The sequence below is a fragment of the Arvicola amphibius genome, chromosome 5 (assembly GCF_903992535.2).
Source record: "Arvicola amphibius chromosome 5, mArvAmp1.2, whole genome shotgun sequence".
Classification (NCBI taxonomy): domain Eukaryota; kingdom Metazoa; phylum Chordata; class Mammalia; order Rodentia; family Cricetidae; genus Arvicola; species Arvicola amphibius.
Window position 1 is genome coordinate 29,868,684 of NC_052051.1, and position 13,168 is coordinate 29,881,851.

Here is a 13,168-nt window from a genome sequence, read left to right on the forward strand (position 1 = left end):
ATTTACAGAATTCACCTTGAAATTGGGATTCTCTACTGAGAACAATTTGTATGACACTATGCTTGAGGAGATGTAAACAAATGTTTGCTCACTCAGACAGGGAATTAATGACAGATAAAAGTCAGGATTGGTGAGCCAATATTTTATTAAGGAAAATTTCTTAGAAGAGTATTGGTGAGGGATTACTTCCAGGAACAAGTATGACTCAAAGACAGTTGCATCACCAGAAGCCCACCCATCATCATGGGTGACATCTCACAGAAGCTGGAAATCTAGAGGTCGCTGCATCACCTACCAGGAGTATGGAAGTTTGGAGAGGGACTCTTCATGTAGTTCAGCTGGTCTGAGCCACAGTCAGGAAGCTCAGTAGGATTGAGACTTAAGAGTTCTAATTGCTTATTTAACATTGGGGATGGAGGAGCCTAGTGAATCTACTTAGTTTTCAGGGACTTTCTGAACCTTTTGAGTTGTCCACTTCATGAGTTTTAAGGAGCTACCCTGTACAATGGAATGTTTCATCTCTCAACAGAATTATAATATTTCTCCCTTTTTCCCTCTAAACCCTGCCATGTACCCTTCCCCACTTTCCTTTAGCTTTATGGCCTCTTTTTTCACTAATTGTTATTGCATGCATGCACGCGCGCGCGCGCGCGCGCGCACACACACACACACACATTCCTAAATTTAACTTGTTGAGTTTATATAATGTTATTTGCATGTGTGCTTTCAGGGATGGCGGTTTGACATTGGACACCAATTGGTGTGCTTTTCCTCAGAGAAAACCACTTCTGCTCCCAGCTCTCCTCAATTTCGTAGTTCTTTGTATAGGGTTGAGTCTTTGTGAGCTTTTCTCCATCCACTTTGGCATGCTCATTAGTGTCATCTGTAGCACAAATAATAAATGGGGTTCAACCTGATGATCAGAAAAGCAAAGCAGTCAGCCATTGATTCTTACCTCTACCTCAGACCAAAATGGGAATCCTGCCTCCATGAATCTCAGAATGAGACTGAGCAGAATGCCTCACTGATAGAAGGTACCAAGCCACATGGCTAAACATAGACAAGAATTATGGGTTAAGTTGCAAAAGCTAGTTAATAATAATCCTGAGTTAACAGGCCAAACAGTTTATAATTAATATAAGCCTCTATGTGTTTTTTGGGGGGCTGAACCAGCTGTGGGACAAAAACTTCTGTCTACAAATGGCACCCAACATGGGGTTTGAACCCATGACCCTAAGATTAAGAGTCTCTTGCTTTACTGACTGAAGACAATCATTCTGGTGAAACCTCATGGGTGTAGCTTCTCATGTTACTAGGTGATAACTGTTAAAGTCACTTTTAGGAAGAAAGGTAGGAAGGAAGAAGCACATGGAAGTGAGGCAGGAAATTGTAGATAATGTACAGAAGCTGTGCATTCATGGTTTAGATCACTTTTTCACAACATTTTTTTTTGTGTTTTTACTTACTAGGCATATAATAAAAGAAATTGCTAAGTCTGTTTAATAAATACTGTTTGTGATAGTTTAAATGAAATTGGCCCCTATAATCTCATAGGGAGTGATTCTATTAGTAGATGTGGCCTTGGAGTAGGTGTGGCCTTGTTGAAGGAAATGTGTCACTGTGGGCGCAGGCTTTGAGGTTTCATATATGCTTAAGTCATAAATAGTCTAGAAAGCAAAGTTTTCATCTATGGAGTTGCTGCTCTTTGGATCCTATCCAAGTTAAAAGAAAAAAAAAGAGCAGCAACTCCATAGATGAACAGTTTACTTTTTATATCCGTTTGATAAACAATACAAATAGACATGAGATTTTCTATCTATTGTCCATGAACTTCTTTTTCTGATTTTAGCTTTGGATTTTTTTGTCTTATTTAAATAAGTTCTCTTCCCTTCTCTCTTCCCATCTCCTCCCTTTTCCCATCTACTTCCCTCGTATCCACTCCTCCTTCATCTCCATTCAGAAAGGGACAGGCCTCCCATGGGCTTACACAAAGCATTGCACATCAAGTTAAGGCAGGACCCAGATCCTCCCCTTAGGTCAAGGTGGGACCAGGTAATCCAGCATGAGGGACAGGTTACCAAAAGCCAGCTAAGTACCAGGGAGAGGTCCTGTTCACCCTGCTAGAAGATTTATTAAGAGATTGTCACACACATGCAGAGGACCTAGGTTGGTCCCATCAGTTACTGGATATAGTATCTTCGATGACAATTAGGTAAGTCATTAATTTGCTTACAGTAGATGGCCAGTTCAGATACCTTCTCAACCATTGCTAGGAGTCTTAGTTGGGGTCATTCTTGTGGGTTCCTAGGAGTTTCCCTGGCACCAGATTTCTCCTGAATCCTCAAATGCCCTCCATCAAGACTTCTTTTTTGTTACTCCCCCCATTCTGCCTCTAACCTGTCTCCCACACTGAGCTGGCCCAACCTGCTCCCTCTAGCTCCCATCCCTCCAACCCCCAATCCCAGCTCCCAGTTTACCCAGGAGATCTTTTCTATTTCCCCTTCCCAGGTAAATCCATGCATCCCTCTTTGGTCCTTCCTTATTATCTAGCCTCTCTGGGAAGGAAGGAAGGAAGGAAGGAAGGAAGGAAGGAAGGAAGGAAGGAAGGAAGGAAAGGGAAGGGAAGGAAGGAAGGAAGGAAGGAAGGAAGGAAGGAAGGAAGGAAGGAAGGAAATTTTTATGAGAAAGCCATGGGGAATGATGTATAGAACAGAAATCCATAGAGTTCTTCAGGTGCTAGCATATGGCAAGGTCTTTATATTGTGCCATACAGTAGAGCAACTGAGAAGTCAGTTGAGGAGGGGAATAGGGCCAAGCTCAATCTTTTAACCAAGCAACATTCCTCCATTACTTATGATTCCATCCCTGCCTCCACATTCCTGCCCTGACTCCCCTGGATGATGGACTAGAAGCTGTAAGATGAAATAAACCCTTTCCTCCCTTTTGGTCATGGTATTTTATCACTCTGAAACAGAAATTGGTACCAGATCTGTGGGATATTGCTGTGACAGGCCTGACCTTGGTTTGGGGAGGATTGTGGAAGTATTTTGGAACTTGGTGCTAGAAAAGCCATTGAGTACTCAGGGTTTAATGGGCTATTCTGTGGGGGCTTGGAAGATAAGAATGTTCAGAGTGATGTAGATGGTAGTGGCCTGACTTACGATGTTTTGGAGGGAAGCAAAGACCATTTGTGTGGTATTTTGTATTAAGAATATGTGGTTCTAGGTAGTAAGGGTTGGATAATCTGCTGTTTTACACGAGACCAGACTCACTAAAGTGAAACCTTTGCAATGGATGCTGCTAAGCTCAGCCGGAAGAATCATCTATGATTAAGAAGAGACCATCATTATTGATGATGGCACAGTCTTTGGGGAAGCATTTCCTCAGGGTCAACACACAGAATCTGTAGTCCAGAGAGCCAAGGCTGTACCTTGTGCTGGCAGCCAAACAAAGTCATGTAATCGACTCCCAGGTGGTACTGGTTTAAAGGCATGAATGGAGCATGGAGAGCAGCTGAGGTTTGGCACGGGGTCAGGGGAGGCCACTGGTGAAGGTGCAGTAGAAGCCCCGGGATGGAGAGAGGTTGTGCCTGAGCACCAAGTGGCAAGGTCAGAGTTCCTGCAGAGAACCCAGACGAGGCTGGTGGTGACACCAGCGTTTAGGAGATGAGACAGTGAGTAAGCACAGCAGCAGGTGTGGCGTTGAGCTGGCTTGAATGAGATGAGCTGTGTGTGCTGTAGATGGCAAAGCTAGAGAAGCACAACTACCACAGCCGTCGGTGCGCAAAGGACTGTGAGTGTGTCCCAGAAGTCTGAACTGAGCTTCACACGGTTGGGTTTTGATTTTGCTTCGACTGTGGCTGTGCCCTGGTTATTCCCTTCTGGAATAAGAAAGTTTCTAAGTTATTTTTCATCTTAAAGGAGCCCACAGTTGAGAGACTTTGAACTTTTAAAGAGGATTTGGATTTTCAGAGACCTTGGAATTTTAAAGAGACTTTGAATGTTTAGAGAGACAACTTTCTAAATATTTGAATTTTTTTTGAGGACCGTGGAACAAGTCTTACCTTGGGAAGTAAGCCAGTAAGCAGCATTACTTCATGGTCTCTGCTTCAGCTCCTGCCTCCACGTCCCTGCCTTCAGTTCTTGTCCTGACTTCCTTTGATGATGGTCTGTGATGTGGAAGAGTAAACCAGATGAACTCCTTCCTCGGCAACTTTCTTCTGGCCATGGTGTTTTATCACAGTTAGAAACTCTATGACAGGCAGCCAAGAGAAAACAGCTTGGGAGCAAAAAGAAAACAAGGGAAGTGGGGAGGAGTTGGCAAGTATTGTTAAGTGTGGAAAAGAAAACTTGAAATTTTTAAAGAAAAAAAGGCAACTATCATGACTTTGGAGAAAGAGAATTTATTAACAGAAAAGACCCAAACTCATTAAGGGAAAGTGTCAATAAATATCATGACTTTAAAACATTTGGGTGCCAAAATTGCTACAGTGTGAGGACACAAACCACTGTTGAAACACTGACATTTGTAAGATACCTGTTTGCCAAAATCTGCGAAATCAATGAGAAATATACAACTCAATCGAAAAATCAAAGGGTCAGAAGGAGAAAGTTTTGGAAAACACAATCAGTAGCCATAATAAGGAAACCAAATTCATAATGCTGTATACTACAAAAGAAACACACAATAAGATGCTGAGTCATACCCAGTAGACTGTAAAGTTTGAGGGACAGATCATAGGAAGTACTAAGAAGGACTTCAGGAAAGGGGGACTCCTACACTGTCAAGAGTATGCTTATTAAGAAATGTGGACAACCTGAAACCATATTAGTGTCCGAGGGCCATGCTGCTTTCAGGGCTGCACTGATCTGGGTGACCTGTGCTGCCAAGGGTCATGACTGGGTCCATGGTCCCACTGTAGCTGGGGTCTGTGATGATGTCCATGCACGGGAAGCGAGTGGCGGAGAGTCATAGGAACCATTCTGTGCTGAACCAGCCCCACCCTTTGCTGGCCCTGGGATAGCTGGTGCTGCCCCTCACTGGACACTGCAGCAGGAGAGTATCCTGGGACACTGCATGGTCCCACCCCTCAGGAAAGCTGGTCCCCACATTCAGGAACGATGTCCTTGTCCCAACCCTTCACCACAGGCATGCATCTGGGCAGCACACTAGAGCTGACCCTGTTGTGGGGGACACAAGTGAGCCAACCTGCATAAGTCGAGCAGAGTTGACCCTGTACCCTCTCATCTGCCATGTGGTGGCATGGGTGAGGGAAGGACACTCCACCCTTACACCTTGTCACATGCAGCAAGTGAGAGAGCTGGCCCTGGGGTCATGAGAGTGAGAGTTAGCTCTGCCCCTCACCAGCTGCCGCACACAGGGAAACGGGGTCTGTACCCTGCCTGAGCAGCACACTATAGCTGACTCTGTTGTGGGGTGGGGGACAGGTGAGCCAGCCCTGGGGGGATGAGAACAGGAGAGTGGACAACCCCCCATATACCCCTTACAGCAATTAGGATAGAGGGCCCTGCACCTTGCCTAGGCAAAATGATAGAGCTGGCCCTGGCGCTGTGAGTGTGAGTGACCTGGATCTGAGGACCTGAGGGCAGGAGAACTGGCCCTGCTCCTTGCTGAAGACTGCACTGGGTAAGCTAACCGTGGTAGTGATGGTGAGGGAAAGCTGGCAGAGTGACCAACCCAGCTACCACCCAGACCCAGACGGCAGGGCAAGTCTGTGGTTAACCCTTTGAGGGCTGTTTTCCAAAAATGCTGTACCGTATCCTATCCAATCCTTCCAGCAGCCTGTGAGATTTCTTCACATATGTATCAACACTTGGATTGTCTCTTTAGAGCCTAGTGGTATCTCTTTGCGGTTTTGACTTGCATTTTCATAGACTAAAAGCTTTGTATTGTGCTTACTGGCCATCTATATCTTTGGAGAGATGTCTAGTCAAATGTCATGTCCATTTGAGACAGGGTCTGTCTTAGTTACTGTTCTACCGCTATGTCAAAACATCATGATCAAAGCAACTTACAGAAGAAAGCATTTAATTCCGGGCTCATGGTTCCAGAGGGCAGTAGAGTCTATGACCATCATGACAGGAAGCATGGGCGCCAGCAGGCAGGCAGGGTGCTGGAGCAGTAGCTTACATGTTGAGATAACACCATGAAACAGAGAGATGTGCAATTACACTGGCTCCCCATAGAACTCCCTGGTGCTAGGGATTAACGCCCCCGAGCCTTTCTCATGCTAGGCAAGTGCTGTACGACAGAACTACTCCCCAGCCCCTGTTCACATTTCTATCATGCAATCTCACTTGATAATAGTCTCAGTTTTCCCCTTTAACAACTAGCAAACTTAGAAGGATATTTTTATGTTGGGAACTACACATAAACACACAGTGACAGTTTGTTTAAAGACTTTATTTCCGGCATCTAACAGCTTACGTGTCATAAAAATCATCGAAGTCATCAGACATGTTATGGTCTCTAGGACGAAGAGCAGCTTCGATGTCAGAGTTGCTGTCATCAGACTCCCCCCAGAAGGCTGGAAGAGAACAGGACATGGCTTATTAGCATTTTGTACTCTAATAGAGCGTTTTCAAAACAGCAAGGCAACCGCCTAGTTGAAGCACTGGCCTGCTAAAGGTCTAATAGTACTGTGTCACCTGTACAAATTTACATATTTCATGCTATGCTCTTCACACTGTTCCAGCACAATCCTTGAAGAATCCTTCTTTTATCTTTCATTATGTCCAACGCTTTACTATAGGATAGACATCTTCTGTGCTGCAATTAGTGAGAGACAGTGGGATTGGAAAGCAAGTGAAGAGAGTACATCCGGGTTAAATGCTAGTAGCTGGTAGGGACAGGAGGAATTGGGTATGGAAAAGCCAGTTAGGGCTACTGCAAGAGTCCTTCCAGGCATGGGCAATACATACTCATGGGCCCTGCCTTGGGGGCAGGGAAAGAGAGGCAAAATACTCTGTAGGTAGAAGGCACCAATTCTGACAATCAATTCCAAATAAGCTGTACTACCACTGTGGCCCACGGCACCTTCACGGTCCTTTCACTGAAGGCCTTGTTCATGGGCACCTGTGTGTGTTGTCCCTGGGCTCACAGGACATGTCATAGTCCTCACACAAGGACACAGAAGACAGAGACACAACATAACTATTTTGGTTAAAATGAGAAATGACAATTGGTGTCCGTTTATTTCTTACCATTTGACTTTATAGTGGTCACAGGGTCCCTTTTGCTTTCATGCCTATAAAATAAGAAAGTGAAAATTGACAGCTGGTCTAATAGCTTCACAGGGAGCTGCTCAGGAAGAAGCGGTAGTGTTTATGTTAAGGAGAGAAGTTTTATATTTCCTTCCCAGGCTCTAAAAGCATAAAAGTGTTAGGGATGGGGTGGCCAGAGGCATTTGCTGGGGGGCCCTCCTGCCGGAGGGAGACACAACAGTAGTCGGCAGAGGATGATTTCCGTTCAATAGTCCTCTGCAAAACAATGTGTACAAAGTGTCAGCACTTTGGAGAAAACGCAAAGTGGAATACCTGAAGAGAATTCAAGATGTTGGGGAGGAAGTTGAAATACCTCAGTCAAACCAGCAACAACAATGCTAACAGTTTAACTAAGGCAGTCACAGTAGACACACTGTGAGAAATAGCAGGTGTTTTGCGCACCCAAGTTTAGCTTTCTAGATATCCACTGATAGAAATACTTGCAGCTATGGCCTCTGGCACCTACTGGCCTCCTCTGGTGAATGTAGGAGGGCAGGGTAGCGGCTCTTTGGAGTGGGATTTCTCAGTGTGCCTTTCCAGGGCTGTATGCAATCTTATTAACTTAAAGAGCCCTTCTGGGGGCTGGAGAGATGGCTCAGTGGTTAAGAGCATTGCTTGCTATTCCAAAGGTCCTGAGTTCAATTCCCAGCAACCACATGGTGGCTCACAACCATCTGTAATGAGGTCTGGTGCCCTCTTCTGGCTTGCAGGCATATATTGTTGTATACATAATTAATAAAGAAAGAAAGAAAGAAGGAAGGAAGGAAAGAAAGGAGGAAGGAAGGAAAGAAAGAAAGAGAGAGAGAGAGAAAGAAAGAGAGAGAGAGAGAAAGAAAGAAAGAAAGAAAGAAAGAGAGAGAAAGAACGAAAGAGAGAAAGAAAGAGAGAGAGAGAGAGAGAGAGAGAAAGAAAGAAGAAGAAAGAGAAAGAGAGAAAGAAAGAGAGAAGAAAGAGAGAAAGAAAGAAAAGAGCCCTTCTGGGAGCATCACTTACACTCTGTATTGTACCTAAATTCTCCAAGTGTCATGTTGAGGGACAAGTGATCAGTGGCGACATTAGGGAAGAAATACACTTTTTCTATACAAGGTATCACCATTTCCCTCTCATGGCCAGGACCCTGTTCACCTAGATGGAAGAACTTTTCAAATTCATACCCCACTTAGACAAGTCTTGACAACCTGCAGTTTACACATATGCCTTGTAATACATGCATCGGCAAAGCAGGCTCTACTAGGGGTCCGTCGTTTATGCTCTACAGTACCTTACAGTACTCCTTTGCACTTGGTACCTGCTGCTGACCAGGATCTAGCAGTATAGCCCATGGCCATTCTTCATAAAGAGCACATCAGAAAGGGGCCAACAGATAGTCAATAGTCAAACTACCATGGGGGTGGGCATCAACAAAGTGAGCCTCAAAAATCCTTTTATGTAAGGTATGTACACAAAATGAACCCCATGTGCATTGTGAAATTATTCACCTACTCCCATTACCTAGGTGCTAGATAGCTGGGCTACGTGCAGGGAGGCAGAGGTAGATTATAAAAGCTCTGGGAAAGTGGTAGTCTTTAGACAGCTGTGATCTGGATAATAAGAGGCATAGGAAGAGGGTCAAGTCTATTGCTGGATGGGATTGAGAGAACAAAGAGCTTGGTGACAGAGAGGGCTGAGAGCTGCAGGGTCCCCAGATGGCAAGGTGCTTCTAGTTGAGAAAGAGGACACTGCAGGTCTGGACTGAGGAATGGGATGTGGTGGGATGAAGCAGCTGAATATCTTGATGCAAGAATAAAACCATCCAAGAGTAAAAATAAATAAATAAATAAATAGGAAGAAAGAAAGGAAGGAAGAACAAAAGAGAAAGAACAATGAAATATCAACTGTAAAAGAAAATAAAAATTGAAAAATGAAGACTTGCATGGTGAGGCCTTTAATCCCAACACCCAGGATTTCAAGTATCCCCATTCCCTTTCCACTGCAGTCCTCATCAAATTGCTGTTTTCCACCCATTCCCTCTACTAACCGATAGGCTACTCCTTATCCCATAGGCTGCACGTGGATAACCCGGTGCTTAACCCGGTGCTTAGCAATTAGCAGGTGCTTAGGGTGGAATGAATAAATGACCTTTTTAAAGCACCAGACCCTACTGAAAGGCTCATGATCAATGTTCAATGACACAAAATGTGATCTACATGTTTATAATTAACATGTGACCCCAGTATCAGGTTGAGTTTCTTTGTCTTCTCAGCAAAGGGAAAAATATCCAGGGGGAAAAAAAAGAGGAAAGAAAGGAAAAAAAAATACCTCATACAATGCTGCAAATGTGGCCATGGCCGTGTGACTATCCTCCATGCAAGTGAGTGTTTGTAATCACCAAACTAATCAAAAGCAAGTGAACTGAGCCAGCAGCAAGGTCAGGTCCCACTGCGTGGAGGTGACTCACAGAGCATGCCAGGGACCTCTTGCTTTGTGCAAGGTAGTTTAGGAATATCATCTCTCCATGAGGCCACTCGAGCTTACTTTTCTGTTTGCTCTGTGGTTAAGATGCATGGTTTTGAATCATTTAAACCATTGGGAGCAGGAAACAATATCAGTGAAATATGAATTAATTGTACAGTGGCTCTGAATTATTAGGCTTCTTACAAGAAATCTATTTAAGAACTACATATGCCACAGTTCATCACTGAGAAAGATAGAGGATGCTCTCAAGTATTCTCCATTCTACCCTGTTATCTTAGGAAGAATAATTTTTTTTCTCTCGGTAGGAACCCATCTCTAAAAATCAATGTGATACTTTTATTACATACAATTCCTAGAGTCAACATTTCTTTCAAGGGTCTCACCAAGCATGTAAAAAAAGGCACAGGGGAATGACTGTCTATGGAATCCTGAACAGAGTCAACTAGTTTAGTTATGGAGAGAAAAGTAGACGTGAACTTTCCCTTTCAGAGTAAGACACTGGCTTTTACGTTCCAGGCCACACACTTGGGCCATCAGTCCATCAAAGTGTTTATAAATGAATATGGTTGTACCTCAGTGAAACTTCATGTAGAGAGAATGGCACTTGAATCTCATGTACTTTCACATGTCATGAAACAGAACTTTACTTTGGGCCCTTTTAAACAACCAATTAGAAGTATAAAAACTAGCCAGGCGGTGGTGGTGCACACAAGCTACTTCCAGGACAGGCTCCAAAGCTACAGAGAAACCCTGTCTCGAAAAATAAAACAAAACAAAGCAAAACAAACAAAAAAGAAGTATAAAGACTGTTGGACACAGTGGTTAATCCCAACACTTGGGAGGCAGAGGTAGGCAGATCTCTGTGAGTTCAAGACCAGCCTGGTCTACATACTGAGTCTAGAACAGCCAGGGCTACACAGAGAGATCCCGTCTCAAAGAAGGACAAACAAACAAGCAAAAAGTAGAATTATAAAAACCACTCAGCTCAGAGTACAGATCACTCCTGCTTGTCATTTACAGAGCCGTTTATATATCTGAGGTATATCATCTTAGAGGCTGCAGTACCCAACTCTGCTCGCCATGTGCCCTGGGCCAGTTCCCTACCCTTCTGAGCATCAATCAATCTGCTTGCCTATAAAATGGGTCAGCAATGCCTTCCTTCTAGTATTCTGTCAAGCTTACAGATGATCTCATGGGGTAGCCCATATAAGGTGGACTTTGAAGCAGAGGCAGAGCACTTTGGGCACATTTGAATGAACAAAAGCCCCTGGATATTCTGGTGTGCAGGTATGAATTCTAACTAGAGACAACAAATCAGGCATACAGCAAAGGCAAACTAAGGCTTGGGACAGTGGAGGCAGGCCTGACATACATTTCCTTAAGTTGCACAGTAGGTAGGAGCACTGAAGGTGACCCGTCAGACTTCCTCCTAGAGGTGGAAAACAGCTCCTGCTGTCCTCCTCCAGTGTGGCCATGACATCTAGTCTGAGTTTGTTCACCCATTCAGTCATTCTCTAAGCAAGAATAAAGAAATGAACGTTATGGAAACCACAAATTAGATTCTGAGCTTGGGCATCAGAAAACAAAATTCTAGGCACCTTCCAAGAAGAGAAGGAGACTCATTGGGAACTAGTCCAAGAAGAATAACAGTTTTGCTGTTGTTGAAAGTTGCAATGCTGAGGATTCTGAGACAGCCCTAGCATTATTGCAGTGTAGACGTAGACTGTCTCATTAAGGAAAGGTTTGAGTTGCAACACTAAAGCAAGAAAGGAGTTGGAAGCAACATACTCTAGGATCCACATGGGCAAGATCTCACCTAGCTCTTCATATTAGCTCCTGAATTTCATAGACACTCAACACTGTAAGATGCTAAAAATGTAGAAGGCTGGAAAATTCTGAAGCTAAGAAGCATGCGCTCTAAAGAAGACAGGGAGAAACCAGAACAATAAAAGTCTAAGAGGACAAAGCAACACAAAGACCAGGCCAGAGAGTGCCTCCTGGTAAAATGGGATTCCTGCAGGATTCCTACTAGATTACAGATGACCTTGATCAGACATCATTGGTCAGCCCAGAAAGATATGTTTGCAAAGACAGCCTGTCTCCCAAAATAGTCTGTCCACTTGAAACAGACAGTTTCAGGAAAGAGACTATGAACACATACCAAGGCTGCAATGCTCTCCTCATTTTCAAGCCCCTAACCTGTATAAAGGGTTGCTCCCAGACCTCACAGTTCCTCTTGCTGTGTGTGCTAATAAATACAGTATGTTGAAAGTCAGACTCTGGTCTCTTTCTTCCTTCTGCCTCTTTCTGATGCTTCAGAAATCTAACACCAGGGGCTGCAGAGACTGGGATGTGGGAATAAGGTGGTGAGTTCAAGAGCCTGTAGGCAAGTCTGTGGTGCATCTTCTCAATTAGTGACTGACATGTGAGGGCAGTGCTAGCCGCTGGACAGATGCTCATGATCGCATAAGAAAGCAGGGCAAGCCATGGAAAGCAACTCACTAAGCTGCATTCCTCCATGGTCTCTGCTTCAGTCCTGTTCCTGCTGTGATATTCAGCCTTGATTTCCTTAAGGGATAGACTGCAGCAACCAAATAAACCCTTTCTTCCCTAAGTTGCTTTTGGTCATGGTGATTATCAAAGCAAACTAGGACACTCACTAGATTGAAAAATCTAATAGAAACAGATGAGTTTCTTGATATAACCGGCCTACTAAAATTAATGACTACGTTATGCAGTTACCAGTGGTCACTTTCATGCAGACCTTCAATAAAAAGGAACACATGAAACAAGGAGAAATGTAAAATGTACAATGTGAGGAGAAAAAGAGCACAAGGAAAGGTGATGCCAAGTCAAGTCCTGTACTCAAGGAGGTAAAAAATTTAAAGAAAAGCCTATGCTAAATGGAATAGAGTGGTAACCCCAGGGAAAGACCCCGATCTTGCTAAGCTTCCAACTTGTGAAAAGAAATAAAAGGAACACTAAGGCAGCAATTGGAAATGCCAACAACAGAGAGTGGGGTTAAAGGTGACTGAAAGAGGGGACAAGTTCCAGTCCCAGCAAGCAGAACTTGGTAGTTTCGGCCATGTGCCTCTGACTTACAGTCTAGGACACAAGACAGGGGTTGTGGAATCTCCCTTCACAGTTAAGGAAAGCCACTGAGGCCAGGTGTGTATTAGGGGTGTCCTTGAGTGGAGGCTGAGAAAGGTCACTGTGTGAAGCTGTGAAGGTGAAGCCTGGATTGTGTTAGAGACCCCCAAGATGTAGATGCCAGATCTTTGGGAAACCTGCCAACAAGAGCTACAGACTGGGTGTGGGACCAGCCCAAGAGAGAGGAATATGGCACAGTCAACAAAGCTGAAAGGAGTTGGAGATCTGAAGACAGCTTTTACATCACACATAGAGATGCAGAATCTGGCCTTTGCCCTGCT

General features: G+C 44.2%; 1 protein-coding gene across 3 annotated transcripts in view; it reads right to left on the reverse strand.

Annotated features, from left to right (window-relative positions):
- Positions 1 to 6,407: 6,407 nt before the first annotated feature.
- The window catches only part of Kiz (kizuna centrosomal protein), a 105,208-nt gene continuing 98,447 nt past the window's right edge, over positions 6,408 to 13,168 (reverse strand). For all 3 annotated transcript variants that reach the window (XM_038330306.1, XM_038330305.1, XM_038330307.1), the window contains 2 exons: positions 7,224 to 7,267; positions 6,408 to 6,547 (listed from right to left, as the gene is read on the reverse strand). In XM_038330306.1, coding sequence (XP_038186234.1) covers positions 6,444 to 6,547; positions 7,224 to 7,267 — 148 coding nt within the window. In that variant the 3' untranslated portion in view covers positions 6,408 to 6,443. The remainder of the gene's footprint in view (positions 6,548 to 7,223; positions 7,268 to 13,168) is intronic.